General features: G+C 31.7%; 1 protein-coding gene across 1 annotated transcript in view; it reads left to right on the top strand.

Annotated features, from left to right (window-relative positions):
* Positions 1-24924, top strand: part of LOC147068037 (transcription factor hamlet-like) — a 121651-nt gene that overhangs the window by 13670 nt on the left and 83057 nt on the right. Inside the window, exon 2 of the mRNA XM_085952048.1 lies at positions 1156-1847. Coding sequence (XP_085808174.1) covers positions 1156-1847 — 692 coding nt within the window. The remainder of the gene's footprint in view (positions 1-1155; positions 1848-24924) is intronic.

Here is a 24924-nt window from a genome sequence, read left to right as displayed (position 1 = left end):
GATATATTCTAATTTTTTCATCCTTCATGATTACAATAAACATGGGTTAAATGAATGCTTAACAAAAATAGTTGTAATTAAAGATAAGTATGAGATATCGCGGAATCACATGATTCCTATTATAGAGTACTAATAGTATATCATAACCGAGTCCAACATGGCGATCGCGGGATGGAATTTGGTTGATCGCTCCATAGAGTCCATGGGCATTGATTGATTCGTGAAAAGTGTACTAATGTTGTTTCATTGAGTTTGTATTGGTCATATCACTTGAATCGTATTGCATTGAGAGAAAAGGCCAGTGTGAATTAAGGGCATTAAAGTGAGGCGTAGTTCCTCTTACAGTTGCGCAGTAGGCTCTTTGCGCAGTAAGATGTTAACGATAAATGCAATGAGTAGGTACTGAAAAAAGACAAAAACTTTCATGCTGAATGGGGAATTGAGTATTTATATGTGATGCTGAAAGAGAAGAGTTGTTCAATTTGTAACACCTCAGTGTCTTCAGTGACCCATTGTCATTGTTCAAGTTGAAGAATAACAATGGGAGAGTGACGGTAGATCACTGCCATATTTGACACTGAATATTAGATTACATCGTACTTGATATTGGACATGCCCTGCTATATTATATTAAATTAATTAAATAAATATACCCGTTATATTTCACATTAGATATTACGTTTTTTTTTATTTATATTAAACTTAAGGCTTCAACTGGGACATTGCTCCAACAAAATTACACTGGCGTTTGATTTTTACAGTAAATAGTTGAACCAATATTATTGTCAATCAGCGAGATAAACACACATCACAATTTTTCTCTAATAGTAAAAAAGAGCTATGCTACATCGAAGGGGCGTTATTTTACTTCAAGAATATTAATATTTTTAAATATGTGATATATCGAAATTTCGGACTTCCTCGGAATACCATTTGGGAAACACTGCTGTAGAGCATGGCACTGCTCTTAACCTTAGCGATAGGTAAGGGGCGCACCAAAGATCCTGGCCTGGGGACCCGCTTCAGAATGTGGGGCCATGATGACAGGTAAAGTCAGTAACGTGGCTTCGTATCTTGCAATTAAGAGACGCTGAGAAAAAGTGTTCAAATTTTTGTCATTTTTTTTGTCGATTTTTCAATGGATTCTTTTTTCAGGGAGCAGCGGCGATGAGTTGGAAGTATCGGGCGTGACAACAGGCGAAGAAGAAGATCCAGACTTCGTCGATTCAGATCACCTGTCACCGAGAACAACTCGACTCGAAGACTCAATAGAAATAATACGAATCATGCCTGACAATACCCAACTGCAGCTCAATCTGGAACACCTGCACAGAAGAAAAAAGATACCTCAGCAAATCTTAGAGTCTTCGTACTATCATCCTACGATGCCCGTACATGAAAAAGATCCTAAAATCGATTTATCAAAAGGAATCAAATCTCAATTTAGTCCAGGAAGACTCACAATCAGTCCTGATGAGTCATCTCAGTATAGTCCAAGAGAGTTTTCGTTTTCTGATGCGTTGAAACTACGATCTCAAGATTCACTTCATTTGGGATTAGAAGATCTAGATTCCAAACGAAAATTAGATCAGATTCCTGATAGTTTGCGTGTAAGATCTACTGATGCGCTGTTGAGGTCGCATGATAGAATCAGTGATGTTGGACACAAAGAAGACAGAGTGAAGAGCTCTCATGAGAATGTGGTTCCAGCTGAGCTTCTCGTGCGTAGTGAGAGAGATGGCAGAGAAGGCGTCTGGGCGCGAGGAGCTGTAGTGAGAGGAACTCGATATGGACCCTATACTGCTAAATGGGCATCTCTACCTGCTGATCAGCGATACGCCTGGGAAGTGAGTTATAATGTTAATTTTATTATCGTATTTATATATTTATTTACTTATACATTGCCCATATATTTATTAGGTAGTACTACCTACTCACAAGAGTTAATAATTGTTAACACTTTTACTGTTCTGAATGCACAATCCTCACTTACTTAACAGAGTTTCCTTCAAGCTGACTGAAATGTAACTCGAGATTTCCTTACTAATTAATACATTGTTGATTCGCCTACAAATTTTATGCGTTTGACTGTGGGATTGCAGGATATATTTCTTTCTGTAACATATTTTTTATTGCACTTGATTTCAATAATATTATCCTATACTTTTGTCGGGATTGGCCTCTGCTGCCTTAAGGTTTTTTCATTAAATTGTCAATTTATTTTTCAAAGTCTGGGGTTCCTACTAACGCGGGGGCCTGGGCTATAGGTTTTTTAGCCCTATGATAAATTCAGCCCTGATAAAATGTTTATATATTATGTACGTATTGAATGCATAGTCTTTACCCCGTATCTAGTATCTACAAATGTAGAGTCAAGATTATAGATAATGTATACGCGACAAGTTCTTAACTGCATTTAGTTTTTTAGTTAGCACAATCAGTCGATGTTTTAATGACAACTGTAAATAATTAGTAATGGCGAAATTAAAAACATTACTGAATAATTCAACCAAAACAGTCGATAGAATATTATCACGATTCGTGACCAATTACATAATTAATTTTAATAAAAAATGTTATCTTATTTACTTCTTAATCTTCGAATCGGCCAACTGTCAGATTCGTTTCCGCGACGTTTGATTCGTTATTCCCGAATCACGTGACCGACTCGATTAACCTTTTTAGAGATTCGTCTGTGGGAAAGATGAAAGGAGTCGTGGGGAGGGGGCGACAAACGACGCCACTCGTGACTCGACTTTGCGCTCACCCGCTCGGAAAATCGCGTTAGGCAGCTCACACTCCGAAAAATATGCGGTCAAATGATTTTTCTGCAAAATGAGACATCAATGGAATCGAGATTGGTTTTTTATCGAGTTCCATAGCATTTTGCAAAACGTTTTATTTTAAGACACTTTTTTGATCTTGATATAAAATGATAATATAAGTAAGTAGGTATACATTGAAAAAAATAATTATATATTTTCCTATTTACTGTATTCGTCATAGATTTTCTCATACAATTTCTATAGTACCCACCGAAATATTACCGGCTGTACATTGTATATCTTCGAAATTGGGAACATCGGTAGGCAGTTCTTCCAAGGTTCAGAACTAACCTCTCATGTCGATTGGGCGGGCAATAACAATGTTAATCAAATCGCTTCGGATATTGATATATTCCACCTACGTGAGATGAGTTTGGGTGGACATGGTTTTATAAATTCTTAATTCTACTTAGCTCATTCGGCGCACATACTTCATAATTTTTGTATTAATTTAGTTTTTCACTAATGTTGGTTATAGTTCTTTGTTTTTCATGTCATGTTGTGAACGTCTTGAATTTGTAATTTGTAAATTTTGTCATGTGTTTAATATCCGGCATTTTGGAGAAGCCAATATCCTTCATTACATAAAATCATAAAATACAGTCTAACTTCATTAATTGTCTTAACTGTCAATTCTTGAGACACTATTAATAATATAATTAATAACAAAATATAATATTATAACGCAGGTACATACATAGCTTAATAATAATAAGAACCAGTTTCGTTCACTTCAATGTAACATCGTTAACTGATAGAAAATATAATAAAATATTACAGATATATTTATACCAACACATTTTAAATGCAGATTTTTTTGAAGATATGGCCCAAGTTTTCAAAAAAATATGTTGGAAATTCGCTGTTTAACAAAAAATCAATTAAAATTGCCTAGGTTTTTAGTAAACATTAGTATAATCGTATTTCGGTACTCAAGCTACGTAGGTATACGTTAATTTACTAGCAACTCAATAACTATGAAATAAATGCTAAATTACTATTTCTGCCCCAAGATGTTTATTTATTCATAAGTCATAACTGAGACCCACGACTATAATTAAAGGCCGGCCACACGCGCATGCTTCACCACGGTGTTGTCTGCGCAAACCGGTTTGCGCAGGCAAACCCATGCGTGTGGACGGCAAAACTGTACACCGCGCAAACCAAAAAGTGCGGCCTGCGTAAAAATCTTGCTTGAAATTTTAACTGTGCAAACTCGGTTTGCAGTTAAACCTGTGCGTGTGGACGGTGTACGGTGTACAAGCTGCGCTTGTTCTCAGTTCGTCGAAGGTTACGGTCGTGCAACATCTGTTTAATGTTTATTTTATAAAATATATTGTTATAATAGACTATATTTTGGGCGATACGTCAAAATTGTGCACATTTTTTCATTCATACTTATTTGTATTACTCATATTATTGCTGGTTCATTTTTATAAATTCATGTAGCTCTGCCTAACCAAACTATAATAAATAAAAAATATTATTATATCTATAAAATATTCATATTTATGTATGATTTAATTGCATAATTTTATATATTTTATAGATAGACTAGTATGTTTTGACTACTATCTATTATGGCTTGGTTTCGCAGGGTTTAATTGAATTATAAAAACTAACCAACACCATCTGTAAATACATTGTAGTCTTATGTCAATGAAAACAAATACGTATGACTGACAAAGTTTAGTGTACACCATTTATGGCGGATCTTTACTGCCTATCTCCACCCTTCGCCACTAGTATATATTATATTTAAACAAAAAATACTGATTTATTTATAAACATGGTCTACATAAGCTTTTAACTACGGAGACAAGTTTCTTATCAAATTTATGTTAAGTACTTCGTAATTTGGGTAGGTATCACCATTCTTAAATAATTCCGCCAGTCAGCTGGATTGTCTCGTAAATAGTTGGTAAATTTATATGCGAGTGTATATTTCTTCTCAATAGCCAATGTTTGGTCCACTTGGATCTGTAGGATTTATTTCTCTTTTTTTAACCAATAAACAATAGAAAAACGCTTATGACAAAAACAAATCGACCACTTGACGACATTGCTGCGATTCCGAAAAACAATGTTTTCACGGCGGCGACTTCTGACGCAATGAAGTTTGCGCAGTTTTACTAGTGCCGTGTGGCCACGCGAGAGCGTTCCATTTTTTTTGCACAGGCAAAACCGCACAGGCAAGTCGCTGCCGTGTGGCCGGCCCATTAGGTACTATATAAACGGATACGTTAACACTTTTTCACCGCGGATGTTAGTTAATACTTAGTACCTGTCATATTATGTGTGACAATGCGTTTATATGCTATTTTACTAATAATTGTCCAACCAAATAAAAATATATTTGTTTAATTGTCGTGATTTTTATGCAATAGTAGTTAGTTTCAGAATTATTAATGAAATTATAAAATATTCAGAAAGTTCTTCAAAGAAAGCTTTAGATACTTTGGCGTACTATCAAACATCACCTCCAGTTATAATAGCATATTATATACAATTATTAAGAAAAAGTAAAAAACATAAGAAAAAGGCATATCGCCAGAAAGTTAAATGTTAACAGCATTATTATGATCCATATTTATTTTTATCAGGTAGTAGTTGCAGAGTGTGTTTACTTTCGCGGTGTCGAGCGCGACCACTTCGTCGCAGTAAATTAGCATAGTTTGCCGAGCGGCACGTCCCGCGCGGGAATCGAGCCCCGTATTACTGGATTGGGGTGGGTGGCCATTGTTCCACCGATAATTTTTACAATGAATGGTATTGCGTTACCACCATTATTTTGTTAGTTATGGAACCGTTGTTTGATAAAAGCTTCGTGATAGTAGATAAGTGTCTACCTAATTTCATAAATACCTATCTATCTTATTTTTCCTATCTTTTTTTGTAGGTAAACATTTAATGATTATATCGAGATTTTACGATATAATATTATATTTTTTGATAAATTCCATCTTTCCTAAGCCGCTACTCACGTGATCATTTTCTGCGTGTTGAATGTTGAACACGAAATCGAAAGGAATGTTCCCACGTATCGATTTAAGTTGAACCGATAATAGTCATTATGATGGCATCAATGATGGCATCAAGTGAATTTTTTGATTCATGCGTCTCCATAATTTTTTACCTTTTAAGTGACGAACTAAGGAAATATTGCTGAAAAATCATAAACAATACCATTGATTAACATACACAGTGTCAAATAATTGTGTAAGTCGCGACAAGTTTGACGTGCCGACTATTGATGCGCGATGTTGATCACCTTGGCTACTTGCCTAGTCCTTCGTTCAATTCAATTTGCACAATATAATTCCCACTTCATTCCCACTTCATCAATTGAAGTTCAACTATCTTTCAACACACTGTTGAACGACAAAAATTTCCACGTGAGAACGCGGAATTAGCAGATAACGATACACCTGGAGCTTATGTAGTGAAATCCTGTTCCACTCCTAATTTGATTTGTTAATCTGAATGCATCTATTTCTAGTCCTCACCAACCATGGAATATGGAATACAAACTGTTTTTTAAAGATTTTTTTCTGTAAAACTTGTCTAAATTGTTAATAATCGACTCAATTTCCGAGACCCTCAACACTCGCATGTCAAGTGTGTGGAAATACTGAAGATCTATTTTCTCAGTTGCTGTAAATTCCGAACAATAAATTTGTAGTACCTACCTACATAATATTTTTTTAACTTATTTTAACCGACTGTTTCTCATTTTTCAATCAAATTTTCATAATGAATTTGTCAAGATTTTTAAATTATAATTTTGGATAGGTATATTTTTATAATAATAATATGTAGGTTTATTAATTAAAAATAGCAGTTAAGTACTCAAACTGTGCAGTAAATGTGATCTGACTGAAATATTATTTTATCCGCCAGATATGAACATGTACATAAAATATTTTAAACTTTAATGTGTGGAGTTTTTTTTTTGCTAAACCCTTGATTTTACCTCACATACCTCGATTGGAAATACATAGCTATTATATAGAAATTCTGACTATTGTATAATATTTAGGATTGTAGGATGTACGGTTTACAAAACGAATAGGCATTAATTTAATTGAAACAAAATGTTATAAACAAACCTGTTTTATATTGCCATTGTGAGCTACGAGTATTATATAGGTACCAAATATGGTAGATTAAATGTGGTAGTACTAAGTTTGCATTGATCATTTTACCCCGGTTGCTAATGTTATAATTAGATGCATGCCAATAGCATCTACTTGTATAATTAATTTAAATTAGTTTGTTGTCAATGAAAAATTAAAAATCATTTCCTCAGCGATTGTGAGATTATTAATAACTGAATTTCTTAGAAGACAATAACAATAAAATTTACATACCCGTGGTTTGTGTGGTATCGGTTCGCCACGAAGAAACATCTTCTTTTAATATTACTGGTTATTTATTTCTAAAAGATTTCCTCAAATGATAATATGAAAAATATGTTGTAATACTAGAATAAACAATTTAAAATAGTTCTAATGGATACCTTACATAGATTCAGATTATTTATATTAAATTTATTTGATTTAGGTTAGGTCTATTCAATGTCACCTCTATATACATATATATATTAAAGAAGAACACATCGTCTTAATATTCTTTTATATTATGTTAACAACTGTAGTTTAAATATAAAAAAAATCATTTACAACCATTTAGAACGGTAGTTATTTACCGATATGGCAAATGAAAAAATGTTTCGACATATTATTCATTATTGTAGGTATATTTTTAAAATCGTATATTAAGTATGTATTAACGACATATAATATGTCCAATTAAAAAAATATAAATTGTACTTAATACTACGTGACAACGGTGCACCCTCCTATGTGCACATATACTGTCCGCGCATAGGTATATCGCTAATGTAAAATTGTCAATAATAAAATACTATGATATGTGTTATTCTGTACTATTAATTTAGGTCTTCTAAAAAGAATCATAAAAAAATCAAATCATTATTATGTAGAGTCGAAGCCCTATTGTGGGTTGTTCGAGGGGTAGGTATCTGCTGTATTAACCTACTCTTACTGTCATCCATAGAAAGTAATAAGAAACTGACTAGATTATTTAATATAATAAACTTCTTAATAATTATTAATAGGAATAAAAGCCAAAAATAGTAAATAAAAAATGAAGAGGTTTCGGAGTTGAAAGTGTTACCAAACGGAGAGGACAAGGAAGAAAATATTATGAAAGTGTGCACACGTGGAAAATGGCTGAAACTAGGATCCTACACATAGTAATTAATACACGAGAATACAATTATTATTGGTTGTCGTCTTCGCGGTAAAGTAAAAAAAAGAGGATAGAATTGACCGAACTTCGCAGGAATCTAAAAAAGACAAACCTTACAATCTAGATTGAAGTTAAGACACCACCAAACCACACCCGCCTCGCACCACACCCGGTCTCAATCGGGCGTATCACGGGACATTACCTTTCGATGTGAAGCATCATTTTTTTTTATGACGGAATGTCTCAGGAGCAGTTACCCAAGACTAAAGTCCCCATGCACTCAAATGTGCTTTGACTGAATTTACATGACTTTAAGTTAAGGTACCCATGGGAGAGATGAGCACGTAGAGGCAATATTTAAAAAAAAAAATTTAAAAAGTGTTTGATTTTGCACGCTTTCCCCCTGATTTTAATTTCCAACGGTTTAAAGTAAACTTTGTGTAGTGTTATAATAATTATAAAATAAGCCCACCTTTTATTTTTCTTTAAAAAAACTAGAATTTCTACTTTTTGTACAACAGATTCAGATATCGATTTTTTGTACAAATAAAAATCGTTACACAAATAAATGAAAATAATTAGACGTAGGGGGTCACATAAATCGGTGAAATTAGGGTATGAACCCTTAGGTGGTTACACGGTAGGCAAAAATACAATTGTCAACAGTTTTTTGACATTCCGTCAATTTTTTTTCACCTGAATATTATTGGCTGTATCTTTTTGAGTAGTTTTTGACAAGGGGCTTATTGTGAATAAAATGTATTTAAAAACAACTTGGACGTGGTGATGATTTTTCGCGTGAACTTTGGTTTGCTTTGTGTTTTTTTTAGTGAGAAAAAATATTTTCGAATAATTTACCTGGATCGGTTACATCATGTGGATAGATTTACATGTACAGTACGTCGGTATTTATTGCATTTTTTTTAAATGAATAAAATTATATTACTTATTTTTCTTCTTTCTTTCGACCATGTCCGATCCTAATAGGATCATATGTGCCTCCGCAGAGTACAGGTTTGTATTAAGAGATTTTTTTTACGAGAAATGGATGTCAGCCACTTGCTCAACCTCATACCCTGACTCACAGACAAATTGAAAAACAATATGCGTACTTGCCAGACCCAAGATTAGAATCTGGGACCCACGGCGTTATAGTCCAACGCTTAAGCCGCACGGCCACCGTGGGCGTTATTACTTATAATAATAGATTATGCTCGAGTGATTCGAGAGCTTCTGAAGACGTTGTTCGCTGGTTCGGATAACGCGCCTGAAAAAAAATACAATAATTTATGTTGATTGGTCATTTGGAGGAAGAGGCGAATGATGTACATGTCTCGCAAAAAGCTCTTCAGGAGGTGGCCAAAGTCCACACCCATATAAATAAATATTATGTATGTAATTAAGGTTTTTTCTTTAAAAATCACATAAAAACATTTATCAATTTTCCACACCTACAAAAATTATTATTTTATTTCAATATATTACATAGCAGATATTATCACGTAAAACCTCGTCAAACAATGAAACTTCTGTCATTTACATTATCACAATCAAAGTAAACCAATAATATATTTTAACCACACTGCAGAAAATAAAATATATCTTTATATTCTATTTATGTATTTATATGGTTATCTATGGTAAATTTTAATTGAAATAATAATACTGTATTAAGCCTTGTCAATAGGTATATAGGTATAACAAGATCTAGCGTAGGTAAACAAATATAATAAGAATGTAGTACTTGTAACAATCTGTTTGAAAGATATACAGTTTGGTTTAGAAACATTATTTGTATAAATTATATGGTTTTTGTATTCCACTGTAGATGGAAAACATCTAATATACCGACAACACAAACAAATACCCCTACAAACCAACCGGCCCGCACCATACTCGGTCTTAATCGAGCGATCATGAGGCCCTACGTTTGGATGTGAAGCATCAGTAGTTTTTTTACACATAGTAATGTAATAAAGAACCAGATACCCAAAACTGAGGTTGCCACACTCTCAAGTGAGCATTGACTGAGTTTACTGAGTTCACTTAGGTTAAAAAAGTACGGATAACTAACATAAAAGAAGATGAATTTAATTATAAATATAATACGAAAACAAAGCTAAATAATACGGCCATATGTGAAGAGATCTTCACGTCCGCAATAAGACGCCGCAAATTTATTGTAATAAACCGACATTGAGTCTCGATGCCCATTAACGCCATCGCGTGATAGCGTTATTTATCTGTGCATGACCCTCTATCCCCCGCGCAGGCATACCGCACCGACTGGATTCCACATTTCCTACGGCGGAATGATCGAAAAGCGAGTGGGGGATGTCATGGGCGCCGAGCCTAACTGTGGAAATATTTGGTGGAATACTGTTTTGAATAAAGTATGCAGATTTGTATTATAGCTACATTTAATTTAATAATTTGATAGCAAAGTTTGCAGGTGCACGTAAATTTTTGTAGCGGCAAGTTTGTAAACCATTGTATAATTTGTTTGCGGGTATGTATATAAGCCATAATTTATTATCTACTTACGTACCTATTTACTATAATAATTAGCTATACTATTATTATTTTGATTACAAGTTACCTCTATGCTTGTAAATAAGTATTCATTTATAGTAATAATTACATGCCAATGACAAAAATGTCATTGCTACATGCCAATAATGTTATGACTGTTTTTAAAGCAATACTTTTTACTGCAAATATAGTAGCAAAAAACATGTTATTGAAGGATCGTCAGGAAGCTTTTGAAATGACATTAAAATATTTGTACTCTGTAAAACGGTATACATTTCAATTGACACGAAGGGGAGTGTAGGAATCGTCCCAGGTGTCGATATGATTGACATATTTCAGGTAATCTTTGGTGTTTGTAAAGTGGAAGACGAAACGTATAATGGAAGCGAAAACATAATAGATACCCACAATACTTTCGAAATTGTAGAATTTCATGTATATTTTGTGATAATGCAACATAAAATTTTGTGTCAGAATTTTAAATTTACAGTAAAACTCAAAGAGTATCTATTATAAAAAGAGCCACATTTTTCGGGTTTTGAAGTAGATAGTAAAGTCTGAATTTTAATAAAGTACATATTGGTTGGTAGACAATAACTCACCAGTACGTAAACCTAATAGCGTTATAATAATTTGACTGGATAACTTCTGATCTTCGGGCAGTTAAGTGGTTATCTACTTAATAATGCGAAGATAACTACTTTGTACAGACGTCAATTAATTGAATTATTTCACAGTTTTCATGCGATATTAATTTAATTGACGACTAAGGATTAATTACGTACCTAACCTCTATAAACTAATTAATAAAGATCTTATCAATAAATAATAACATGTCATACAAAAAATGAGTGTGGTTTAAATCCGCAATGCAGTAAAATTATCTTCGCATATTGATAGTTGGTGTTTAGATCCATTAAGATGATTTTTTTAAATATAATATAGACATCAAATGACAAATAATCTTACCTTTGCTACGCTAATCCTTTTGGGGATTCAATGTATCTAGGGAAATCCCTTACAATTCGATTCCATGAGTGAAGAAAAAGTGTCATTCATTACAACGAAATGAATAAAAAAACGTTTCGGCTATTGCTACTTACTGTTCATGGAATTAGCCATCTATTTAAGATTTCTATCAATGTTATATTTACGGTGATTCGAAGGGTTTATTTTTTATGAGTGAATTTTAACATTTTGCGGATTGATCAGGAATATGATACGTTAATATGGTTAGTACACAATAATTAAATTCACTAATCCTTTTTTTTCTTGATCTGCAACCGAATAAAGGTATCGTGAGAAGATTTTCAGAATAAAAAAAAAACTTTCCATTATAGTCCGTTGTGGAGTAATAAGGTCGAGAAGATTCGCTTCGAAATTTTATGAGTTGGCATCACGCGTCTGGAAAATTCAACTGTTGTTTTTTCAATGTGTTTTGACTTTGTAAAAAAATGAAATCCTAGCGTTTAGCGAATAGACGTCAAATAAGATATTATTACCTATTAACACGATTTATATATTTATATATTCACCTTGTTGCACATGATACGATATTCATTCATTTATTTATTTAGAAAAGAGTATTATGGCATTACAGTTATTGACCAATTCATCATAATATAGCCATGCAATAAATATAAAAATCTTTAACGGTGACAAGTATAAAACAAGAGTGAAGAAGAGAAAATAAGTTATTATGTAATATGGAAGTTAAATATAAATTTAACCTATTTACCTAACACGTCCACAAAGAAATAATAATTTAAGAACAATAAGTTAATAACACGATACACAGCATCATGAAACATCACATCCGCCCTGCGATGGGATAGCAAGAAGACCGCATAGCTACGAGTGATGTTAGGTAACTCATAAACTCATAATAGGTATACATATAACGTGGTACGTAGAAAAGTACCAGGCATCCTTAATGAGACTTAAAATACTGCGATTTAAATTTTTAATATAACATCAAATGAAAAATATCCTTCGAAAATTATCATAAAATGTAATAATATACTTGTACGTATGTGAAATGATGAGTTTCCTATTATATCTAATATTAGTATGTTCTCCACTATTTGCCACCCTCCTGAATGTAGTACCTACCACTAAGCGGTGCATCCCTGCCTAATCCCACGAACGCAACTGTATTTATGTAATATACCTACGTGTATCATTCTGTTATCGAAATAGGTCGATTGCAGACTGTGCACAAGTTAAGTTACGTGACCATTCTAAATTGGGCCACGTTTCGTGCATTCGAGTGACAATCTTGTTCCACAATGATTTCGCATATCACATCATAATTGCCAACAATAGAATTCAACTTTATTATAATTCCTTTGTGCGCAAATAATATCGTTATAAACGTCTCTACCTGTTATTAGACAAGAAAATGTCCAGCCGTGAGTAGCCAAAGTGACAATCAGAGTATCAAAGCTCTTTGTCAGTTGGAAATATCAACTTGTTTTCTTTATTTGTCTCTGAGCCTTGTGACCTCTGAGAAATATGGACAAAAGAGATAAACGAGGGTCTTTTTTGGACATTGAGTAACAATTGGCTTTGCTAGACAATGCGTTTTGATATTGTCATGGAATTATAATATGATACTCTTTTTATAGTGAAAATGCAAAATCATAAAAATGTGCACTTTTCAATAATTCAAAATCTTTTTATTTCGATAATAATGATAACTTAGGTAGGTACTTAAATCATAATTCAAAATAAGTACTAATTTAATATCGACATTAATAATATTATTTCTTTTATTCTGTTAAGTCGTGGAAGAATAATCAGGATATTAGCTTTCAATTTTTTAATTAAATTTTCTATACGATTGGTAACTATTTAAAAAATATATAAGTAAGATAGTCAACATGCTAGTCTATTATTTAATAAAACTAAATTAAAGAGAAGTCTCAAATTGATAGATATAAACGAAATTATCTCTATCGATAAAGCTAAGTTGCGTGTAATATGTAAATTAATATTTTAACCATGGGAAATATTACCTAATCTTTTTTAACCAAATACATGTTCTCAATTATTTATGTTTAATAACTATCATTCGCTTCATTGACAAAAAAGGATACGGCGTGTCAATCAAACAACACTTCATTGTATATTTAAAAATACAGGTATAAAAATCAATGAATTGATAAACGAATTACAATTGCAGAATTTATTACTATCTTAAAAATGTACACCAATATTTGCAATCATATTTTGCTTATGAATTTATGAATACATTTCGCTGATTGGTTTTAAATAAATAATTTTTAATATTCCAGGCGTGATTGACGTTTGACAGTTTGAGAATTTGAATAATTTTAATGCGATAATATTGATGGGTGTCATAAGACAGCAATTCCCTTACCCTAACTAACCGATATTGTCGATAGTTTAATGTAAACACAAAAGAAGGGCAGTTTTTTTATTCATAAGTTAATAAGGGTCTTTGACTAAGTATTATTCTATCGAATAAAAACCTTTTTAGTCAAGTGGATTTGTAGGTACTTACTTCCGTTTATATCCCAAGTTAGTATTAGCATTACAAAGAATATAGATCACGAATCTAATTTAGGATAGACTAAAATAGTTATTTAATACTGTGGTGTGATAACTTATATATGTACCGTTTGAAAATAATCTTAAAAGTTCTGAATGAGAAAGTATACTAAATCAATACGATTCAGGAGGCTCAAAATTTATATTTTGTACTCCTTACAAAATATACAAACCATTTTTAAGTATGTAGATTGTAAACAATAGACAAGACACTAATATATCGATTTCCATCTATGTTGTATAATAATGATTGTGCATTATGTCGGGGGAGTAATGATGGGGACCCAATGAGTTGAACGAATGGCTTACAACCATTCTTCATTACAATTGTAGGCTTCGACGCCGAGGTCCACATGTTCAATTAATTTTTACTAATAATGGTTACATTTTTTTGTGGCACAAATTTTTAGAAATAATTACATAACATGGAAAATATACTGGCAAGTCCAAAAAACATTTAACGATAAATACCTATATTGTACTTCCCAACTATATGCGATATCTATGATTGATCTATTTACTATCTATGATCCATTTGAATTACATAATTTAGATTGATTAGAATTAAAATCAAATATGTATCCTCAGTTGATATTATTAATTTTCTAAATAAATGAAATGTTATGAATTGACTTTCACCGGAATTATACTACCTGTAATGGCAAATGGCATTTAAAAATATACGGATGGGTTTCGATCAGTCATAGTATTATGTTGCTGGACATAGGGCAGCATGGAGTTTGGACATGGGACGCCACTGACATAACTCAACTCAACTGTTGTAGTACTGAGTGAGCTTTTCGGTAGGGACTGTTTGTAATTGCCGGTCATTTGTCATAGATAGTCCGATACCATATCCGCCACGTAGGGATGGGAACTCAACTTATAGAGACAAAATGCAATGACTGAATCTTTCGGAAAATAATTTATTAATGCATGTGATAGATATATCATTTTACTTCTTCTTGGTCATTCCCTCATGGCTGACGATCGTGACCACCTTTGAATTTTGTCATTTTTTGAGCGACCAGGACGTTCCATCCGTCCCGATCCTCTACTTCTCTCGGGGCTCATTTTACTAATACGTCGTAGCGTAAAGGTCGGCCATATTTTCGCCGCGGAGTTACGATGGTAGTGCTAGTTATTGATCATCTTCGAATACAATGCGGTAAAATGTTTGCAATAAATGAAGATTTTTGATTGAATATTTCGTTCAAATTATTACCATTTATTTCAATATCAAATACCCATCATTTTCCACAAACAGTTTACTGTATTGCATTCGAAGTATTAGTAATAATTAGCACTACGATCGAAATTTACAGTTTCGTATTACGAGCAGATACTAAATAATTAGTTTAAAAAATGTACATAGGTACTATTATCAAGACTATTTGTGTGGTGTGCATGTAGTCAATGACATTCATGTAGTAGCCAAAATAGCTAACCACTTAAATATTAAATTGTGAAATTTAATATACCTATATAGTTATTTAGTTTTATACTTTTTATTAATTCGTATTCAAGACTAATTACATAAGATTTAAATATGTAGCATTATTCATTCATTGTTTTTTTTAATGTAGGTACTTTTATAAAATATAATTCTGATGGATCTAAATTCAAGTACCTATCTTCGGTCGATAATATTAATAGTATAAAATGTAATACTGTTTTTAATAAAATTTCACTTTACTATACACCTCAAATAATTATTAAGTATTTGAAAATGAGAAAAGTAGCTAAATTGTGGGAACCAATTTGCGTAAAATTATTAACACTAACAGTTGAATATAGGATTTACCGCTATAATGAAGTTAAATTATTACAATATAATAAACTATACTATAAAGAATGTAATAAAATCAGTTTTTTTTTAATTTGTTGAACGATAAAAATGAATCTTATTGTAGAAAATAGCATTTGCTTTACAAAGAAACATTCCATTTATTTTATTAAACCATTGAAATATGTATAAATATAATAGATTTACAAACGTAATAGATTTCCAAGCTTCCACTGCGTGTTCTTCTGCCTTCTTTCCTTGACGTTTCGGGCTTATTTCAGAAACTATTCTCAAGAGATAATGTGTTGATGAATTATGATTTGAGTATGTCGTGATCATTTGACCAATTGGATAGAGAAATAACATATCGTATTAAAAATAAAACTATTGTCATGCTTTTTACATAACATAGGTATATGATATTCGTAAATTTATGATAAGTGCAAAATTATTAATTTCGGGATAATTGTACAATTTTACTAAGTTTTATGATTTTTTTTAGTATGGTCAAACCAAACTATTAGTCATTTATAGTTAGATTTATACAAATGTTCACTACAGTTTATTTTCTTGGTTTACATGGTGAAACTAACGTTTTTAACAAATAAAAAATAGTTTTGCATACCTATAACACAAATTTACCATAAATGATATAGATATTTTATTATTCTCATGTTTATAAAAAAACGTATAATCAGAGGTAACCCTGTTCCCAGTTTGCTATAAGTGAAATCGTAATTCATGCGAAAAAATATAACGGTATCAGATGGCTGCAGGGAGGGGAAAATTTATCACTTGATCCCGCTACAAGCTGTTACAAGTTGTTGCACTGATCAAAGCGTAATCATTGAACGTTTTGTATCATATTGTGATAGCTGCAAGAGGGATACAAATCTTTGGAAGGATTATTATCCCATCAACTATTAGAAGTATGACTACTGTCCATCTCAATTTATGGCTACGGCCGTATGTTGTAGTTTAACCACTGGGGAATGCCAAAAGAAATGGCGTATTTAAAAAAAACACTATCTTATTCTTAGGTCAATAATAATTCGTAGGATGTTTATCACACTTGAATGGTCAAAGACATAGCTTATAATTAGTATCTTTAGAATTATATTCAAATGTGTTAATCTAGCCCATTTTTTGAATAATAAAATGCCTAATTCTTGTCAAATTAGGGATCACAGAGATTATCAATATAATTTTTTATCGTAAATATTTCACTATAATAATATCGATATAAATTATACTGATGGTTTTATAAATGAGTTTAAAAATTAATAAATGTAAAAAATCTTAACACCACTGCATATTTATGTACTGAAATATGACTATATTCTAAAACATTAGAGCGAGAAGTTTAAAAGAATACTATTTTATGTAATAAAAATACTTTATGCAGTCATCAAATATTTAAAATAAATATAAAGGATAATAAGGCTTCAAAATTATATAAATGGATTATCTTCATCGTTTAAGGTATGTCCAGGATCATGCTTTGAAAATAGAACAAAAGCTCCATTTTGACCTACGCTGAGCATGTCCCCCCTTTATTTCAATGCTACCTTCCAAAAATTTAGAATTTGACTGCTCTCAGAAAAAAAAGACAACACATACATTTTCTCATAATAGTTTTGAATTGAACTGACTTAATTCACTGGGAATGAATTCACTATCGTTAAAAATAACAACCATTTATTCACGATTGAAATTTAACATTTTCAGAACTCAGTGTAATTAAATATTCAGTTTGCTGCATTTGCTGCATTTACTATGTTGTTTTACTTGTGACAAATCAAACATCAAAATTGATTCATTGAAAATGCATAACTTCATTGATGCATTATGGTTCTACAATGGAAATACGTAATATGTAATGAAAAAATGTTGGTATAATATGGCAAATGCAATGCGATCGTTGTAGATGAAATGATTTCTATTCAAAAAATAGCCAGGTGAAATGTATGATAGATTGTATAAAATTGTTATGTTTATTGGTACCTAAATGTTCTGTATTTTAATTTAGTTTTGTTCTGGTGAAAAATATACTGATTTCTTTTTGCAAAATAAACAAGTCTGAAAGCTCACCTGCGCACGTGTTCAAAAATAAAATTGTTCGCGAGTAGATACCTACTTGTTGTCGGATCTATGCGAGACCGACGCCATTGTTGGCTGTCCAAATTAAACGTTCATAATTTAGTAGGCGCGTGGCCTTGTTTGCACTGCGGCCGACCCTGCCTTCCTATCTACCCAGCCGCTCTCAGCACCCCTAACCCACCCACAGCCCGCCTACATGTTGCAATTTTGGTATGCCTTGTAGCTAAATATAATACCGACACGTCTATTTTCACGGTTACACAAATGAATATAAAATAATTTGTAACCTAGTTACTTTGTTAAAACTGCCTTATTTATTTTTATATTCTAATTAATTTTGGAAACTAAACAGCTAAGCATGATGTTGTGAAACAAAGGAAGTCACATATAAAGAAGAAGTAACGATATTCCATATCGGTATCGTATCGAAATAAAGTATCTACTATCTATCGAAACTGGTGACATATTGGAAGAAAAGAATCAATACTTGCAATTAGTGTTGTAGCCAGGGAACACAGAATTAGTGTGAACTATGGAGTAACAGGCAACCGATCTCTAGTGTGGAAGAATATGGAATACACTTAAACACTTGTCAAGAATACGTTATTCTAAGCTTGTGCTTCGTTTTGACAACTGCTCTCGGTTTATGCACTGATGCTCATTCAATATTGGTGTATTTTAAGGTTGCAACACTTACACGTCAACAGTGTATTTCATTTTCGTAGGTATAAGTGCTAATGTTTTCACAGCCCTTCTCTTAGCCTTAGCTCTCTTAACTTTTAGAGCGAGATATACAGTTTTGATAGTTTAGACGGCTAACTTATTGTAACAATTATAATAGGTACCATAAATATGATAATCTACCATCGATAGCCGCCGATAGCCGCTTTGTGTATATAATGGACTCACTGGTAGGTTACGTATCAGAACCAAAATATGAATATTGGTACAGTATCGAAAAAAACTATTGATTTGTACAGCATCAATATTTCAAGATATTATGTGTCCCCGGTTTCGCGCGAAATCAGTGAATGCAAGTTACTTATGAATGTAGTGTGAATGTACATGCAAATACATACATTTTTCTAACAATACTGTGACATAATTATTGTGTGCTGTTCTTCAGAATTTAGCTGCATCGTTTTTAATATTAAGGTAAAATATGTGGTTAAGTAGGTATCTACATGCTCGATAAAATATTACTCCATAAAATTAAATTGATGACTGCCCAAGTCATAAATATTAGTATATATTTTCCCCGAGGTTTTCCGATCCATAATAAATTTAAACCCTACTCTTAAATTACTTAATATTAACTGGTACTGATTGTTATTAAAATATTACCTATGTATATTGTGCTTAATAATTTGTAACTAATACCTTCATATTATCATACTTAACCAAATTTTGATTATCGGATGTCGAAATGGGGTGTATTTTTGATTTATAAAATTAATATCGAGGCTTTAAGGGTGCGTCACATCACCAACATTCATAGTTGCATTATTATCAAGTAGGTTATATATAAATTTATATCTTGCTTATTCGTCTGATTTCCTATGAGTAGGTGCGGTGTGTTCTTGTCAAAACAGAGAATAGAAAATTGGATAATCTTTATAAAACAAGGGGCTGTAATATCAAGAGTCATTCCTCGTAATATTCCTTCGTTTCTCGCCATTCTTCATTTGTCTTGTCTGCTGCAGATATATTTACGGACCATTACCTTTTCATATTATCGTGTAGGATATAATATTTCTTACTTTTTTATATCTTATAAGAATTTCGACCAGAAATATTTTGAAGAAAATTTAATTTCCACAATACAATATGTGGTACTTAGTCCTTACCTATTTTCAAATTAAGTAGGTATATTAAAAGAAATACAGAGAGGGATACCTATGGTATATTGATATAATTATTTATAACATTATTATGGTCGACGATTAGTATCAGTGTAATTACAATATTTTATTTGAATTAGTTACGTTTTCATGCTTTTAAAAAATAGTCATAAGTATCATCATTGTCAGACAGGATATATCCTCTGCTAGATGAAGGCCTCCGCAAGCCTATTACATTTCTTTTCTGCATCATTCATGCTCTTTGACCCTCACTGATATAATTTACTTCTTAGGTTCCATTAGATGACTAAATCTGTCCAGCGATAAGCAGTAGGAGCGTATTAGTATAAGACAAAGTTATTTTATAGATTGCATTTTATAACAAATGTTAGTTTAAATACTATTTACGTATTGATTTTTATACATTTAGATGTGTCAGTTTGGCTTCCAGTCTAGTTTACATCACTTAATTTCATTTTAAACCTGTCATCAACAATAAATTCTTATACTTATATTATGTATGTTGTAAAGGTGTTTTATACTCACTGTGTATTAAGTCTTCACTATGAACTAGGTATATAGGTAGGTAATATCATTTTCTTCATTGTTTTCAAAACTGCGCATAAAAGTGTATAATATAAAATATATTAGAAAATTTAGGAAAGAGATTGTCAGCGCATACTTATATACCTACGTATTATAATTAGATACAAATAATAACATTATTAATTCAAATATGAGTATGTATATAAATTAAAATAAGTATTGGAATTATAGATCTACCATCATAAATAGGCATTTCAGCGAGGGCGCTAGTATGACATTGAGAATGTTGCCATAACTAACAAAAAAATGGTAATTTATAATTTTTTATTGGTAGTAGATGTCTGTACAAATATTATTAAAATAAAAAATTAACACAATCAAAATAAAAACGTGTTACTTTTTTCATAACCACGAGGAAGAAATGCATAGTTGGGAAAATCAGAAATTGGAAAATATAAAGTAGTACATATTGTGTATATTTTAGTCATGGAAAAAAATATAATAAAAAATCGAAAATAAATTAAACTCTAAAGACAGTAAAATAGTATCAATATAAATGGAATTTTAAATGAAACACGATAACTATAAATTACACAAACAATGTAGAAATTATATAACTACCTATAATGGTTCAATTCCAGATAGACGATCATCCGATTCTGTGGCACTCTCAGGACCATTTACGGTAAAAATAAAACCAGTCGAGGTCATATTATGGAATTCAAACTTGTAAATGTCAGTTTAATTAATATACTAAATTTCTTTATAAATCCGTTTACATACACAAATAATAAAGTAAGTATTAATTTATATTGCTATCCGACATTAATTTTTATTTATATCATAACTTTGAACAAAACTAAAAAAAACAAGAAATTACTTGCGTTGTAATATAAATGCAACTTGGTAACACTGAAAACATGGTATAATATTATAAATAATATGGTATAATATTATTATGATTGATATGAAATCGTTTTTACAGTAGTGTTGGTAGTGTTCCGTTCTCAAGTTTTTTAAAGATGAAACTGCCACAACCATCTGTTGAAGTCATCGCTCATCTCCTTAGTGGAGATTCAAGGATCGTTGAATTTACTGTCTTTACGTGAACAATTACACAACCCGTGACTGAAACATTGAACACAATTTTTGAAAGTAATAAAGTTACCCAATTAAAAGCAAGTTTTCATAAAATAAACACGAAGAAAATAAATGAAGCCCTAGAAAGGCATACACGTTTAACCAATAGTCTACAAAATATGATTACGATTTCGGATATTATAATAACGTTATATAATATGATAGTTATTTCTTTGACATTGCATCAGTATCGACGATAATATGACGTTATGAAATTTTTATTACATTAACAACGTATTTTTTTTTCAATATCAATTATGACATTATGAATAATGATGTCTTGCATAGTCAAGTTTTTAGTATTCTCCTACCGTTGTGTTACTATGACGCGAAAAAAAAGATAGTCCGTTGTATTGCCAAAAAAGGGCCACCGTGATATCCAACCTAAATACTGAGCAGGTGGATTTTTATGGTCCCAAATGCGCTGTGAAGGTCAAAAATAAAGAATTTCGAATATCTGCGAGATAAGCCTGAATAATCTATAGATTTTGTAAGACATAGTATGTATATTTATGTCATTATGATTCCCTCTTTTTCTCATCTTGGAATTGAACATTTGATGATCATTTTAACATATTATATTAATGTAGGAAAAGAGTATTCTTGTAAACGACGTCGTGTTGAAATTTAGAATAAAGCAACATCGTGTAGTTGGTCCGATCCTTTGATCAGATGTCCGTGTTTATAGCACATTTTAAAATTATTAATTGGTCTCAAAAATCTTAATTTTTAATGTTATTTAATAATATATCGTCGGTGTTTTGTAAAAAGGGCGAATCAACCATTTTGGCGAAATCGAGATTTTAATGAAAATACAATATGTGCCCCACTAACTTTGTTATGTAAAAACGGCGAATTTGTATCTCCACAGGAAAGTACTTAAAAACGATAATCGACTAGAATTAAATTAATTAAAATTACGAATAAAAAGCGAATGTGACATATTATTAGGCCTTTTAAAATATTATATAATAATGCCTATTATAATGACAGTATTCTTTCTAAGCTTTATTATAAACTTGTTAGATATTTATAATCATCCACAGGTAATAAACAAATAAATGTCAAAAGTTAAAAATCCTCCTCCTGTAAAATAGCATTTTGGTTAATTCGCCCTTTTTACAAAACACCGACGATATTATATTAAATAGTTTCTAAAAACTTTAAATTCGAGTTAACGGGATTTATTCGGGAGAACATGTAATATTTTGCATTGTATATTTGCCATGCCTATATAAATGTGCTTTATAAAACATTTATAATACGGAAATCTTAATGTAAGTACTAGATACATAGTGGTTTATTAAGAATTTGAATACGACAACGCTTACAATAATAATTTTAAGTAAATGATAGATATGGAATCATGATATAGGTAAAAAAAATTCTTACGAAGCTTACTGATTATTCAGGTTTACCTCACAAAGATACGATGTTTTTTTTTTTTTTTTAATATTTTCGATATTCACACTGCACCTGAGTGATTAATACAACACTGATAGAAACATTGCCCACGAAGAAGTCTTACATTTATAAAGTTAGCAATAACGTGGTCTTCTTTACATCCAGTATTTTTTTCTGTGCAGTAAAATAAAATTGAAGGGGGATGGAGGTGGTTGACTTTGGAGAAAGGGGAGAGTGGGGTGTATGTGAATAGTGGGGAAATGCGAGTATAAGTCGAAGAGGGCTGTTGAGCTCGCATCGCTTGACAGGATAGTCGTTTAGTTCCTCGGAAAATTGCTTTATGATTCTTTTATACTCTTGTGTTATTTAACATCGAAATGCATGGGGGAGATTACTGCGTCGTTAATTTTTAGACGGTGTATTACGGAAATACAATACTTATGTTCTTTAACTTTGTAAAATATAATGAAATTCATCTTCAGTATAAATAATTGTATATTCGTTTTAAAAAAATTCAGTAATTAATAATATATTAACGTCATGCTTAATTACATACTTACTTCACCTTATAGTGCCCTGCATAGGGCAAGCATAAGAACGCTCTACGTCCCATGGTCCATCGCCACTTCTCACGACTCCCATCATGTGAGACTTGCAGCGCATAGATCTCTTTTGTAGTACCGCTAGACCTAAAGCGTAATGTAAAGCTTACTCTCTTTAAAAAAATGTCCGAAATCGTATAATGAGGGTCTTATATATTTACAATTATTTAATAAATATTACATTTAGACTGAAGAATAATCTGTTTGAATTAGTCTGTCTTTATAGTATTAAAAAACAATATTAATACGTTTGTATATAGTATGCGTTTTATAACTTTGCGCTTTTTTTGCACTTTTTACTATCCTGATATACCTCTTTGCCTGATTACCTCGCATACAAATCTTCACTTGTATACATATAATATGGAGTAACCAGAAAATAAATAGATAATATAGGTACCTAAGTAAGTATATAAAAATATATTTTTAGAATATATTAAGTACATCATTTTCATCATAGATCCGGAGTGCAAAGTTATGAAGCATATACTCTATCTTCCAATGGAAAATAAACAATTTGCGTCTGCAATATATTTTTAATTGGGTAGGTAAGTTTTAATTTAACACTATGACCGATTTTGATATTCTGTGTTACTGTGATACCGACTTATTACTACAAGATTTGCCTATATACAGAAAAGTATTTGTAATACTAACATAATGTATGTGTCATAATTTCTCATCAGTGACACATTATATGAAAGCTCCAAAAAGGTCGACTGAGAACCACGGCACATTCGAATATTTTACATTTCACATAAATGCGAAAAGCGCGCACGTAACTTGCGGTTAGAAAAATTGAATCGCAAAAAGCTCGGCGAGCAGTGCTTTTGCGACCCACACAAGCGAAAGTTTGCCAGCGTCTCTCGCCGAGCGTGAAAAATTAAAAGTTTCATATTTCCATGCTGAGAGATTTAGAGCCTTTTGCTTTTGACTACGCTTCATACCTACAGGATGCATGGAAACCAGCTCGTTGAATTTTATTTCACATAATTAGTATATAATTACCCATTTATCATTAATTATTAATTTTAATAATTATTATTATCGATGTTGTTTTGTAATACAGCATCATTTTAAAGGAAAAGCTCACCATGAACTTATGTGTCGTATTACGTATTGTCGTATGTTAAATTACTACAAAATTAACTTTAAATGTTGTTTTTAACATTGAATCAATAGCTAAAATGAGTTATTTCAATTGATTTAACTAATTTTATTAAAAAAGATTGCACAGTTAGCCAACCTGATTATGTGTAGTTTTCAGGTTTTGCACGATATCAATTGTTGTAGTGAGTTTT

This window comes from Rhyacophila brunnea, unplaced genomic scaffold (genome assembly GCF_057557595.1).
Source record: "Rhyacophila brunnea isolate RB1 unplaced genomic scaffold, BYU_Rbru_1.0 scaffold_3, whole genome shotgun sequence".
In the NCBI taxonomy this organism is placed as follows: Eukaryota; Metazoa; Arthropoda; class Insecta; order Trichoptera; family Rhyacophilidae; genus Rhyacophila; species Rhyacophila brunnea.
This window is presented reverse-complemented; position numbering and strand designations above follow the sequence as displayed.